This window comes from Tamandua tetradactyla, chromosome 18, assembly GCF_023851605.1.
Source record: "Tamandua tetradactyla isolate mTamTet1 chromosome 18, mTamTet1.pri, whole genome shotgun sequence".
In the NCBI taxonomy this organism is placed as follows: domain Eukaryota; kingdom Metazoa; phylum Chordata; class Mammalia; order Pilosa; family Myrmecophagidae; genus Tamandua; species Tamandua tetradactyla.
The window spans coordinates 60,611,953-60,626,578 of NC_135344.1; the positions used below are offsets into that span (position 1 = coordinate 60,611,953).

General features: G+C 36.0%; 1 protein-coding gene across 4 annotated transcripts in view; it reads right to left on the reverse strand.

The window, feature by feature from the left end:
- The window catches only part of RBBP8 (RB binding protein 8, endonuclease), a 119,327-nt gene extending 108,510 nt beyond the window's left edge, over positions 1-10,817 (reverse strand). The window contains exons 1-2 of one of the 4 annotated variants that reach the window (XM_077135804.1): positions 10,615-10,817; positions 7,851-8,059 (exon numbers count right to left, since the gene is read on the reverse strand). In XM_077135804.1, coding sequence (XP_076991919.1) covers positions 7,851-7,959 — 109 coding nt within the window. In that variant the 5' untranslated portion in view covers positions 7,960-8,059; positions 10,615-10,817. Of the gene's footprint in view, positions 1-6,165; positions 6,275-7,850; positions 8,060-9,973; positions 10,327-10,480 lie in introns of those variants that run through there. The other 3 variants (XM_077135806.1, XM_077135805.1, XM_077135807.1) reach the window with 3 other exon arrangements.
- Positions 10,818-14,626: the final 3,809 nt, after the last annotated feature.

The following is a 14,626-nucleotide window of genomic DNA, read 5'->3' on the forward strand; positions in this document are numbered from 1 at the left end:
CAATTTACCTTCATTTCCATGGCAATTTGAGTAAATAATGTGAATAAACCTGCACAGGAGTGTTCACAGCAGCTTTATTCACCAAGAGCCAAACACTAGAAATCCAAATGTTCTTCAACAGGTGAACTATTAAACTGTGGTATACTGACCCATGGAATGCTGCTCTATTGATAAGGCAACAACCTGGATGGATCTTAAGGGAATTAAGCTGAGTGAACAGTGCAAATCTAGAAAAGTTACATATAGAATATAACCATACATAAGTTTTATAACATTCCTGGACTAACAAAATTATAGAGGTAGAGAACAGATAATACTGGTGGCCAGAAGGTGAAGTGGTGAGAATAGAAAGAAGATGGCTGGGACTTAAAAGAGTGGTACAAGGGATCCTTGCTAGATTTGTGGTCACACGAATCTACACTTAATAAAACTTCATAGAACTAAATACACATCCACATAAATGAGTGCATGTAAAAGTGGTGGAATCTTATAAGAATGCCAATTTCTTGGTTGTGATATTGTACTAACATTATACAAGATGTTACCATTGGGAGACATTGGGTAAAGAGTACATGCACTCCCTCTGCATTATTTTTTAAAACTGCAAGGGGCTCAAAATAAAAAGCTAAAAAAAAATTAGGGAAAATATCTGCCCTATGAGAGTAGGAAAACTATTAAACTATAAAACATAATAATACAGGGAAAATTTATCTTTCAAAAATGTTCAAAATAACGTTCAGAATAATAACTGTGAGATATTTTGATTCTTTAAAAATCTTTTCCATCTGTCAAGTTACCCATCTGAGAAATTTCATTTCTTTTTTCAAGTGAAAATGTCAAGATCATGAGATCTTGAAAATACCTGATAAAGCATCAATTCATTCTTGAAGAATTAAGAACTTGTGACTGAGCCTGGCCAAAGATTAGAGTCAGCAGTTTTTGTTCCCTTCCTCCTTTCCCAAGTTTGTGAAAATTTACTAGTTGATGGATTTTCTTGCTTTTAATTTTGGCCAACTCCTAAAACTCAGATTTGCCTTTAGAAGTGAAAAGTGCAGCCAAAGATAAAATAGATTCTTGCCATGAACCATTTTAAGAGAAGAAACAATGAGATAGAAAATCCATATAAACATCAAAAGAAAATTCTTGGGAAATATGGAAAGACTACTCTTTTATCTTATATGCATTCAACACCTGTGAGACATTTGTTCTGTCATGCAGTTCAGCCCTGAAACAGGTTTATATGTGTGTATGTTTAAATTTTAAACATTTGTTATTCATCAAGTCAATTAGGCATCCACAATTAGAACCCCCATAAAGTGTGCTTTAATCCTGCTCCACACCCATCGGAAGGAATGAGGCTATACAACAATGCAGCTCCTGTATGAACAGGTAGCCTGTTCAACAAAGTATTTGGGATTGTAACACTGGCAACCTGAGACACCCAGTGAAGAAAGAGCACTCAAAGGACAAAGTACTGTACCACCATTAACCTTACATCCAATCATTTATGAATTTTGGAAGAAAAGAACAAAGGCTTGTATATATAGTTACAATACACAAAACAAATTTAAGAATTCAAAAATAAGGCAATAACTCAATTTGCTACACATAAAAATCACTTCTATTTCAGTGAACACTTCCCAGAATTAACCTCATATAATGTACATACTGTCACTTTTAAAACAAGTTATTTATAGCTTCAAAATATAAATTATAAGCCTAACATCATCTTTCTAGTTTTATATATGGATCAAGTAACTTCCACCCAAAGTTCTACCAGTATTCCTATAATTGCCTGATAAATTATTTCAATTCCAAAGTAAAAATTAGTTTTTATGAGATGCAGCCACACTTAAGATATACTTATTGCTCTTAAGATTTAATTCTCTCAACATGAAAAAATTCATTTTTTAAGGATTTTATTGAATTTACTGATGTTAATACAAAAGAAAGAAAGAATGCAAAGGACAGACTAAGCCTACTTAAAATTAGGCCTAAGAGTCACCCCCAGAGAACCTCTTTTGTTGCTCAGATGTGGCCTATCTCTCTCCGCCAACATAGTAGGCAAACTCACTGCCCTCCTACTCTCTTGGTGGAAAATGACTCCTAGGGTGTAAACCTCCCTGGCAATGTGGGACAGAAATCCTAGAATGAGCTGGAACTCAGCATCAAAGGATTGAGAAAGACTTTTCAACTGAAAGGGGGAAGAGAGAAACGAGACAAAATAAAGTGTCAGTGGCTGAGAGATTTCAAACAGAGTTGAGGGGTTATCCTGGAGATTATTCTTATGCATTATATAGATATCCCCTTTTTAGATTAAGGTATTATTAGGTTAGAGGGAAGTGCCTGAAACTGTAGAGCTGTGTTCCAGTAGCCATGTTTCTTGAAGATGATTGTATAATGATATAGCTTTCTCAATGTGACTGTGTAACTGAAAATCTTAAGTCTGATGCTCCTTTTATCTAGGGTATGGACAGATGAGTAAAACACATGGATTAAAAATAAATAATCGCCAGTTCCGGGAAGAAAGCCGGTCGCAGGCCAGGCCATTTTGTGTTGCCTTGTATCAGCCACAGCAGCCATGTTGGCAATATTTTATGGCTTCTCCATCAATAATAATAGGGGGAACAAGTGCTAAAATAAATTTAGTAGGTTGAAATGCTAGTGATTGATGAAAGGGAGTGGTAAGGGGTATAGAAAACAAATAGTGGGAAAAAAGGCTAAAATATATTGGGTAGATGGAAATTCTAGCTGTTAATGAAAAGAAGGGGTAAGGGGTTTGGTATATATGCATTTTTTTCTTTTTATTTCTTTTTCTGAATTGATGCAGATATCCTAAGAAATGATCATGGTGATCATTTACAACTATGTGATGATATTGTGAGTTATTGATTATACACCAAGAATGGAATGATCATATGGTAAGAATGTTTGTGTTTGTATGTTGCCATGTTTAAAAAAATTTAAAAATTGATAAAAAATGTGTACATTACTGTATCAACAACAATTAAAAAAAAAAACAAAGAAAGAACAGATGCGAGAGCTATTGATGGCATTCTTAAAAATGAGCAGGACACCATTATGGACCAAAATTACTAATGCATGTAATTTATATAGTCTTAATTATGAAGTTCTCTTTTTGGAATTTTTGATGAAACATGTGATTCCAAAACTGAATTAACAAATATTTATCCTGTCATATTAGAGCTTCCATATTTTCCTATTTCTTCAAAGAAGTTCCAATTTTGCCCCCCCTAAACTCCCCAGTTTTCTATGAAAGTGATGATCAGATTTACCAGATACAGAAAATATACTAGCCAAGATGCTGACAGCAGAACCTGGCAGGAACAGGAGCAATTTACTAAAATGGCGGTGTTCTGAAAAACATATATTTTAAATTACACTGTATTACCTATGCTTTTAAATAAACCTAATACTGGAAGAGACTTAAAAGGTGTATAATTGTACTCAAGTGAATACACTTTATTAAAACTTCTGAAATTTAAAGAATCTTTAAACTTCAATTAAATTCTATCAAGACAATCTATTCTTAATTCAAAGCATGATGGCATAATATCAGTAACAATTTTATGTTTAACCCTGGTCCTAGAACCATTTCTCACAAAAGTAACATGACAAAAATTAAAAAAAAAACATTAGAAAAATTAAAAAAGAAAAAAATAAGGTAAAAAGTAACAAGACAGTAAAATGAACAATCATGAAAAGACATAATTATCCTAAAGGTAAAGGTTACAAAAATTTCAGTCACAAATGCATCCAGAATTTTTCAACAAAAACAATCTGATTTGCATATTGCTGCTTCCCAAGAGAAGTGTGTGTATGCTTTCCTAGTTTTAAAGGAAACTCATATAGCTTACTATATTGTTGTGACCAGTGTACGTACCATTTAGAAACTGGATTATTTTTGCTATCTTTTTATTACGCTTTGGTCAAATAAGTTTCTATGTTTAGATTTCTTTGGCTAGCTATGTAAAATTATATACCTCAAATTCTACCATTCATAACATTTCTCTTTTTGTTTTTACTGGCATGAAGGTTTAGAAGTAATGAGTCAATTTTGATTCCTACATATACTTTAAAATCTGTAAAGCCCAGACAAGCCCATGTTTGATGTCTTTCAAATGGCCTCTCATACTGGTTTCTCAAAGTAGATCCCCCATCTCCTTAAAAAATTTAAATGACCTTCAGGCATATCTTTGATGTTATCACACTCAGAGGATCTAATTTTATATGGGACTCCGTGGAACACACTGACAAAGAACCAATGCTTAAAAAAAAAAGCCTTTCCTTCAGCCAATTTGCCTAGTTCCAACCAAAATAAATTTTTAAATGATACATTAACTTTTTAAAAATAGCGCTTATTCATTTACTATTTTAAGAATCCATAAGTGATTCTGAGACTGGGAAAAGTAGTCCAATTAATATATTATAATGCAACAAAGGTTATCTTCTCTCATCAGCTCAAGCATAAATATTCACCTACTATTCAGAGGGGATATAGATATTAACCATACAAACCAACAAATACTGTCTTTTTTCTCTTAAAGTTTTTCAAAGTATACAAACTAATTCTTCTGGGAGTGTGAATATAAAAGCATAGTCTTGAGAATATAAAATTTAAAAGAATGATTCACTATGTAGTATTTTGAGTTTTATACATTCTACAATTTGGTGAATATGGCCTACTGATTTTATTAAAGTATATTATTCACTTTCATGAGACTTCATGAAAATACGTGTGTCTTGAAAAAACCATAACACCAAAGAATATGAGAAAGAAATCTGTCATAAACAGTTTATCACTGTTAAATTAAGAGCCTAAAAATAAAATTAGCCCAGTTTTAAGTGAGTATGTATAAAAGTTCTAAATCAATAATTACATACAACATGATAAAATAGGTACAGCATAAATAATGAGATGATAGCAAAAATAAAACTGGTCACAACAATACAATAAGCAATATATGCTATTTTTAACTAGGAAAGAATAAATTAGAAGTCCAATGTCATTCTTGTGGAGCAGTGATTTATTTTCCCTTCCCCAACTTTCTACAATATTATCTAAAAATAAAAATTTTAAAGTAAATGGGTAATAAACATTTCAGGGTTTTAGACAGACACAGAATTTTTATATTTTCATATATTATGTTAAAAACAACTACTGGAGATATGCCAGAACTTTAAAGTATCTGAGTGAAGGAGGGATAGAGAAGTGCATGGAAAATTGGTAAAAAACAAGATTGGCCCTGTATTGATAATAGCTGAAGCTGAATGATAGGTATATAAGAATTCTTTATATTATTTTCTTTACTTTTATATATGTGTAAATTTTTCCAAGCTAAAAATATTAAAACAAATGAGAAAAGAACATATTCATACTGCAGAATACAACTTTGGAATAATATATATGTATAAGAATAACAAAATTAATTACCTGTGTATAGGTGGACAACCTTTCACTGTTTGTGTTTAGACTTTTTTTTTGGAAAAAAGCTAAAGTTAACAAAAAAATAAAACAATGAAAAACAATAACTCCATTGATATTTGGATTTCTAAATGAACACTATGGCACCCATATTGCATCAGGAGGACTATGTGCCGGAAGAGGGCTTTAATGGAAGCTTTAGACAGTATAATCTATCAAAGAATGAGTATAACAAAGCAGTAAAGGATGTGGGTGAGTAGAGGTGGCTAAACTCCAACCTTTAGGATAAAAAAAATTAAAGAGAGTTCCTGATGTTTATCCAGCTATGGAATCAAAAACTGTAATTAGGAAATGGAAACTAAGAATTTCCTAAGATTTCTTAACCATTTAAATTTTCTCATGTTTGTTATTTTGGCTATCCCCTCCTTCTTCCCCTTCTAGAGATAAAAAAAACCTAAAAGGGACAATAAAAAGTAATCAATATGTGAAATCTCTGTTAAAACTTTTCTGGAGTATCCCATTGTCTATAGCTGGGATGGTATGGCAATCACATTTAACACACATATTGCTTACTATGTATGTATCAGACACACTTCCAAATGGTTTACATATATTAAACTATCTAAGACAATATGAGATAGGTATTATTTAGTATTTCCATTTCATGGCTAAGGAAACCAATATACTATAAAGTTATATAATTTGTACAAGGTTACCACCTCAATTTAAGTTGTGGCAATGGCTTCTAAACACTGGCAGTCTAGATCCAGAATCATGAACGCCCAATCAACGGAAGAAGGTACTCCAGATGAAAGTTCAGACTTAATTCTAAAAACAAGACATGAAAACAAATACCATAGCATAGCACATGCAGTTTTATATAATTTGGATTTATTTTCCTTTCTGGTTTCATCTCCTATCCACATCCCCAATAAGCTTCCATATTTCACTCAATCACTTTGTTAGGGCATATAGTTCCCTATAGTTCCTTGAATAAAACTAAGCTGTTATTGCTATGCTTTCTATATACTAATCTCAGCTCTCAGAACAATCCTTTCCCCCTCCTGCCTTTTTGCCTGGTTGAGTAGACTTAATCAACTGTAAAATCTGAGAGTAAACCATTTCCCCTTCCCCCAGAATACCCGAGTCTTCCCTTAATGTTGCCAGACAAGATGGTACACTGCACTAAAATCATATGGATCGTCTAGACTAAAAAATCCTTTCAAAACTAGGACTATTCTGATTCATCCTTCACAAGGTCTGATATATATAGTTAAGTGCCTGAAAAGCATTTCTTGCACAATTGTCTCCAAGTACACTGGGGCTTGTAAGAAAACTACTTTGGGAGTTCATGTTTTAGAAACCATTGATTAATGATGAGGCTATTATAATGAGGCGCTGCCAGAAATTAAATTTATCACATGGGAAGACTCTAATATTAAGTAAAGAATAACTCCTATATAAATATATATTTTTTAGGTGCATGGTCTGGGAATCAAATCCGGGTCTCCCACATAGGAGGTGAGCATCGACTCACACATTTTACTTTACAATCAGGTAAATCATGTTTTAATAACACTCAGCATGATGTTAAAACTATAAACTATAAACCACTGTAGTATTAAACTGATGGTTACAATAGGTAATAAAAAACAAAAAACAAATGCAATATCAATTTCTCATACAAGCAGTGTATTATATTAAATTCACAGTATTTTATATATTAAACAATATCGAATCTTGAGCTTAGCTTAATAGAATTCCTTCATAAGGTGTACATTCTAAAATGCCACAAATAATATTTATTTACCCCAAGAACAATTGCTTAATCCTCTGTATTTTGTAGCACGTATTACCTTTTCAGCTCTTATTTAATTTGTACTATAATCATACATTTACATGACTATTACAATTAAACTGTAAGCTCTTTGAAGGTAAACTGCCATTTGCCTTTGTATCTCAGTGCTTAAGAGCAAACAGATTTCAAAAGGTTTTTTGAATGAGTTAAGCAGTATCTTCGTATCTATAAATACTCCTTTGAATAAATATTGCAAACCCATTTAACAGAAGAAAATTAAATTCAGAGGTTACGTGATGTGATCACACAGAAAGTAGGTGAATGAAGAGAATTAAAATCCAGGTCTGCAGACACCAATTTCTATACCCATTCCACCACACTATACATATTACCAAAATTAACTACAAGTTGTATAAGAACTGTGTCCCATAGTAGTAGTCTATAGTTAAAAAAAAAAAAAGCAACAACCATAAAAATGACAATGGTAAAGTTCACTTAAAGTTCAGATCTTTCTTCCTTCTAGAAATACACAAAAATTACTCAAAAAGTTAGTTATTACTAGAACAGTTTTCCAAAATACCATCAGTATTTGAGAAAAGATTTTACCTTGTACTTCTTTATCATGATACTCCTTCAGTTTTGTCCAAAGTTCCTTGAAGTCATTAGATATATCTGCAGAACTAGGACTTCCAGAACTGCTTCCAGATATGTTCATCTTGCTTAATATACTCCACACTTTTATTTGCCTAATATTTTCTGACCCTTTCTTTTACATTATATAGATATGAAGTTGCCTGTGGAGACCATTGATATATCTGAAACAAAAGATTACAACACAAATGAATTTTGCATGATTACTCAAGGACAAAACACAAGCCCAGCTGTCCTCATGTTTTCTTTATTTACCTACAATTCATCACTTTAAAAGGAGGGAGGGAAAAATGAGGGAAGATTAAAGTGAGAAGAAGCCCTGATTTCAGTAATTCGTTTTTTAGTTAAGCTAAATTTTACCTAAATTACGCTAAATTGAAAGGATCCTGATATTGAGAGGTTCTTTTTAGCATAGGCAGGCTCCCAGAAACGAACCGAGCATGGCAGGCAAGAACTCTGCCACTGAGCCACTGCTGCACTGCCCTATTGAGAGGTTCTTGATTAACCATGGTCAGTACTGATTTAACATTAAAAGACTATATTGCTTTTTAATTTTTGGATTGATGTAAGGTGCAGCAATATGTCGAATCCCAAACTGGAAAACATTCTGAAATATTCTTGTATTAACAAGTACCAACATGTATATACATATCTATATACATATAGACATATATGTGTTATAAGAGAGCAAGACTAATGACTGATGTATTAATACAAATGGGCTCTGGATAGCTTTCTCATAAGTCAGTGAGCAAAATACATATACAACAAAGTTGTATAAGTATAGAAGGGAAAGGCAATTAAGGTAAAGCTCTTTCGTGCCTCTGTCAAAGTAATGGTGAATGATTAATTTTTATTTCTTGTGTAACCAATAAAGAAAGTGACAGGGTATTAAGAAGTTCAAGAGGATTAATAAATTATTTTAGGATGTGTTCTTTAAACTGAAGCCACTAAGAAGCTACTACTAAAAAAGGAAAATGAGTAACATAGTAAATAAGCTATGGTCTTCTAACCCAAGAAGGGTTTTGTGTGAAGCCACTTAAATTATAAAGCACCGCAGAAATAAAAGTTAACTTTTATTAAGCATTTAAAAAACTGGGATTAGATTTTTTTAAGACAATGAGTGAAAATAATGTGTACTTGATTTCAGATATTTGGAATTTATTGCTCATTTCTTGTGTATGATAGAATTTTTTTTAAATGTCCTAATCTGTTAAGGAGTATATACTGAGGTACTTACAGGTAAATGACATATTGTTTGGGATTTGTTTTAAAATACTCCAGCTAAAACAAAAAAATGATTTTGGATGGGGAGATGAAAGAAGGGCTGAGCACTGGCAATTATTAAAGCTGGGTGATGATGAATGGATATATGAGAGGGTCCATAATTCTAGTGTTTCTTTCTTGGGTATGTTTATATTTTCCATTACAATTTTTTAAAATGAGATTAAATGCACTGCATTAACACAGCTTTGTTTCCAAAGAGGCTTGTATTCTACTATTTTTAACACTAAAAAAATAATCAGCCTGTATTACCGTCAATAAAAGTTACCATTTATTATTTACTATATGCCACGGACTGTACCATTTTACATTCACCGTTTTACTTAATCCTCCGAACAATTTTATAAAAGTTATTATTATTAATTTCATTTTAGAGAGAATACAGACATTTGCGACCTCCTCATGGTCACAGCTAGGATTACATGGCTATGTCCGGGTTGAAACAAGTGATACCAATAACTGCAAAATAATTCCTCTTTGTGGCAAAAAAGGTGTATGTGTGTGTGAAAATTTTTTCATTAACTAGTTAAAAGAACAGCATAGTATTAGTTTAAAACCGAGTATAAAATACTTCTCCTTTAAGAAACCCCTCTCTATTTAGACAGTAAAAAAAGGGCTATGTGGCTTTTTTTTTTAACCATTAAAACACTTAATACTAAACTTACAAATTCCGGTTCACGAAAACCTCCCCAATCTATGATGCAACGTCCAGTATTGACTGGCATCACTCCTAGTGCCCTGAACCGTTACTCATAGGACGATGCTCCTTAACTTCTCAGAAATGTCCACCTTACCTCCCAAGTGGCAATCCGGGTTCGTACGTCTGTATAATTTGGTAAAATTTAATACACCGCCCCGGGCAGTGTAAGCCACCAAGCTGAAGGTTCTTAGTAAAATATCTGTTTCCTGTCACACCACACGTATTCTCACACAGGTGGGGCAAAGGACGCGCCTCGAATCACACAGGAGACCTAGACAGACTGAGCAGGAGATCTGAGGGGTCATCTGAGCAAAGCAGAGGTCCGGGTTCCTATGCCAGGCCCCTTAGCTATCCGCCTGTCCTCAGGTGCCGCGCGAGTTATGCGGACGGGTCCCCCCAAAACACCCGGCGGGCTTTTGCCAAGTGCGACTGGCGCGGGTAGCGCGCGCGGAGGCGCAGGACGTAGTCAGCGCAGGCGCGGGGCGGGCTCGGCGCTGGGAGGCGTTTCCTCAGCCCGCGCGGGAGACCAAGGGAGCTGGAGAGGAAGGGCCCGTCCTCCCGCTGGCGCCCGTGGGCCGACTTCACCTTGGCCCCAGCCTACCTCCTCGGGCACAGTCGGAGAACCGCAACACGCTCCCGCACCCCGGGAGTAAACCCCGGCGCTTAGCGCGCGCTCCACCCTCGACCGGAAGTAGCAGCTACGACCGGGGAAAGGGGGAGGAAGCGTCCCCTTACCCACGGCTCCCAGTGCTGCCTCGAAATTTTCGAAAGACCAGTAGGGAGGCGGGCGCCTTCGGGGACTGTGAAGAGACGGCCGCTTGCTTTTTCCTCTTTTTGCACCAGACAGGCACTCCCAGCCCGCGGTTTGTTGAGGAGAAAGTCGACGATCGCGGGCTGAGCTCACCGGTGGCCGAACCCGTCCCGCCCGGGGCCGCGCGACGTCGCGCGGGAGTTCTCGCAGCGCCACGCCCCTTCCTCCGGCGGTGGAGTCTGGCTGCGCCCCCAGACCCACGGGACGAGGCAGAGCGTGTGCGGGTGAAGGTGGACTAGGACTGGCTTTCGGGAGCGGCTCAAAGGGCGGGCCACGCCAAAGCGTCTTTGAGATTCCCTGGAGACGACTCAGGCCGTTCTGTCAGGAGAGCCTTAAGTCCCGGGTGTTAGGTGCAAGGTACCTTATGGTGTATCTGACTTAAATTTCGAGGAAAGCCTGTGAGTGACCTGTACCAAACGGAAAGTTAGAATGAACTGATGGGGAACGGACACGGATCAATCCGTAGTTTCTGCGTTGTAGCTTTGCCTATCGTTTGGAAACTGAATGTTATAACCTGACAAAACTCCATATATTAAAACGAGACTTATTTTGCTGAGATTAAGTTGAAAGTTTCTGGCGAACCTGAAAAGAGAAGGAATCAGAAGTGACCAGCATTATTTGTTGGGACAACTTGCTGTTAGGTAATGTTTAAAATAAGGTCAGTTTTTCCTATGGATGCTTCTTTATGATATTCAAGCTGATGGTATGTTTTACTCTTTATCATGCTTTCTAACAGAAGCGGTTTTGGACCATTAGGAATTTTACAAATGAAACTGAAGAAAACAGACGGTGAACTAGAATCACAACATTTTAAAAACTACTCCAGTACTTTTCTGTAATACTTCTAAGCATGGGAAATGGTCAGAGTAGTATTGTAAACTTGTTTTCTAAGTAATGTTTAGAAAATAATAAATAGAAAGTGTAAAATTAATTTTTCTGCTCATCCTAGCTCTTAAGAGATGAGTAACAACTTTCTCCTTGAAATTGGACATTGTAATGGGACATGACGCACCATTCTGGCACTGCCATACTTGGTATTTTTAAAATGTGTTGGTGAACCTTCATTACCTTGTTATGGGAACCATCATTTATTCACTTCTAAATTTTATGACTTAATTCATAACACTTTTAATGAATGAAAAAATTCCCTATGCTATTTTTCAAGGCCACATAGGAGGAATAATGGGCAGTGAAGCTTGTATAAATGTTTATGGTGGAATTGGGGCGTTTTTGTAATAAATGGAAAAAGTCTATAACCAGTTTGTCAGATAACAGCATATGGACAGAAGGCTGTATTTGTGGTCCAAAGGAAAACCATCATAGGGGAATGACCTAACCTGTTCCTCTGTCCTCTGCCAATGGCTCCACTGTCCAGCCCATTTATGAAAGTCAGAATCCAAAGACTCAGCCTTGACACCTTTTACTGCCTTAACCTCCTTATTCTGCCCAGTCCATCACCAAGTCCTGCTAATTGTACTTACCAAATATCTCCCAAATCCATGCACTTCTCTCCATCACCACGATAATTCAAGATACCATGATCTCTTACCTAGTCTTTTGCTGTTCTACCCAACTAACTACCCTACCTAAACTTTTCTTTTCAGTGATGTTCAGAAAAATTTGTCAGCATCTATTCCCAATTCATATATGTATATATAATTTAAAATTGCACAAATGGTGCGGGCCATGGTGGCCCAGAAGGCAGAATTCTCGCCTGCCATGCCAGAGACATGGGTTTGGTTCCCGGTGCCTGCCCATGCAGGGAAAAAAAAAATTTCACGCATGCATTGCTGAAAGATGGTATATAGTCTGAGTCACAGTCTCTGCCAGTCAGAGCTCTTGGATTTGAATCCTGGCTCCAGTACTTCCGGAGTGGCCCTGGGCTAGTTACCTCATTCCTCTGTGTCTCATTTTTCCTACTTATTAGAAGAGGATAATAATAGTACCAACCTCACAAGATTATGAAGATTTACTGAGTTGATGTATGTAAAACCGCTTAGTAGTGCCCATAAACATAGTATAAGCTCAATAAATGGTAGCCATTATTAGTACTTGTGAGCTAATAGACTGAATATTATAACATATTTTTAGAGGATAAGAAAAATAGAATAGAAATTTAATATTAACTCCTTCTCTCACCTAAGATTGTGTCCACTTTGAGATCATTACATCTACTGTGATCTTGGAAAGTAAATCTGATGTCATTATTGCTGCTTAAAACCCTTCAGTGGCTTCCTGTTACTTTGTGAAGAAAGTCACTTTGAACTGCCTCTACTGCATCTCCAGCTTCATTTCCAAATATACTCTGCCTTCAGCCTCATTGGCCTTTTAGAGTCTTGAGAGCTAGTCTTCTACGCAAAAGGCCCTTTGCGTGCTGTTCCCTATACCTGGAATTCTTGACCAAGCCCGTCCTCTTGCCTAGCTAATTACTGTTCATCCTTTTATCTTGTTTCAGTGGTCTCTCCTATTAGGTGCTCTTACAGGTAGGACTTAGCACAGGATTCCCCATTTTTCATTTATCACAGGTTTATTTAAATGGTCATTTATTTAAATTTATTTCTCTTCACTATACTGTTTCTTGAGGTCAAAACCGTGTCTTGTTCATCATTTTATCTCCAGAAACCAACCCAGTGCCTGCCTAAAATCAGTACTTTGTGGATAAATGAATGAATGAGAAATCTCTGGATGGATTTCTGTTTTTTATATATGTGGAAACCTTTGGGTGTTTTCAAAATTCCTAGATTATCTTTTTAAAGTTTTATAATGGTCACTTTAACAGTAGAAATATCCATAGATATTTACTCCTCCCAAATAGCTTTAAGACCCGTATGGTGGAATAAATTATGAAGTACCCAAAGATTTGCTTAGAAAACGTCCTTAAACTGAGGAGTAATTATTTTGAACTCTTTGTAATATTGGTTTTCCTATAGTTTATGACTTTAAACAATGATCCCAATTTTTTCAATCATGGCATACTTAGAAAATGAATATTTGTATTACATATTTTGATAAAAGGTCAGAGGTCTTCCCCAGGCCCAGCACTTCCACCCTTAGGGCTAGGGAGTTTAACGGTCTCAGCACACCTATAACCCATTTGAGGCCCCTGGTTAGGATGCTTGATTTAAAAATTGTTAGAACTGTAGAATTTTGGAACTCATGTAGATTTTAAAGTCATCTAACTTAGGCTGTTAAAAATGAAATTCTTTGTTGATTCTATAACCTGTACTTAACTCCTACAACTGGGTAGCTTAGCATGAAGGGAAAATCACATAAGTTAGACTGGTAACGCTTTTATTACTGGTTTCAAACCTCATGTAGATATCAGTTGATCTTTAAAATAGCATTTGTTCAGATTCTTCTCCTATTTCCTTTGGTGTTTTCCAAACCTTCACTATTTTCTTCAAGCTCCTGAACAGTGTTCTTTTAGCAGACAATCCAACCTTCTGGTTAAACAAGACAACAGGTAGGGCTCAACAGATGTGATCTTCCTAAACTTCCCTTTTCCTTTCTCAACCCTGTGAATTAGGCAATACTATTTTGCAGATAATACAGCCTGAATCCACTTGTTTCTTATCACCATCTTTGCCTCTGGTCCAAGCCACAGTCATCTCAAACCTCTTTAACAGCAGCAACCTCGTATTTTTTCGGTCAACTCTCTGCTTCCACTGTTTTCCCCAAATAGTGTACTCTCTGGCAGCGTTGAAAGTGATCCCTTAAACTTTAGAACATGACGTTCCCCTGCTCAGAACATTCCAAGTTCTTCTTGTCATCTTAGACTAAAATCCAAATTTATTTCTATGGAGTCAGGACAAGTTAATCACTGTATTCTACTGACGTTATCTCCTAAATATAATTTTGAATTGATACTTTCCTTATTCATATTGCCCTAGTTGAGGCCCCAGTGTTTCTTACCTATACTGTAGCATCCCTGCCTCC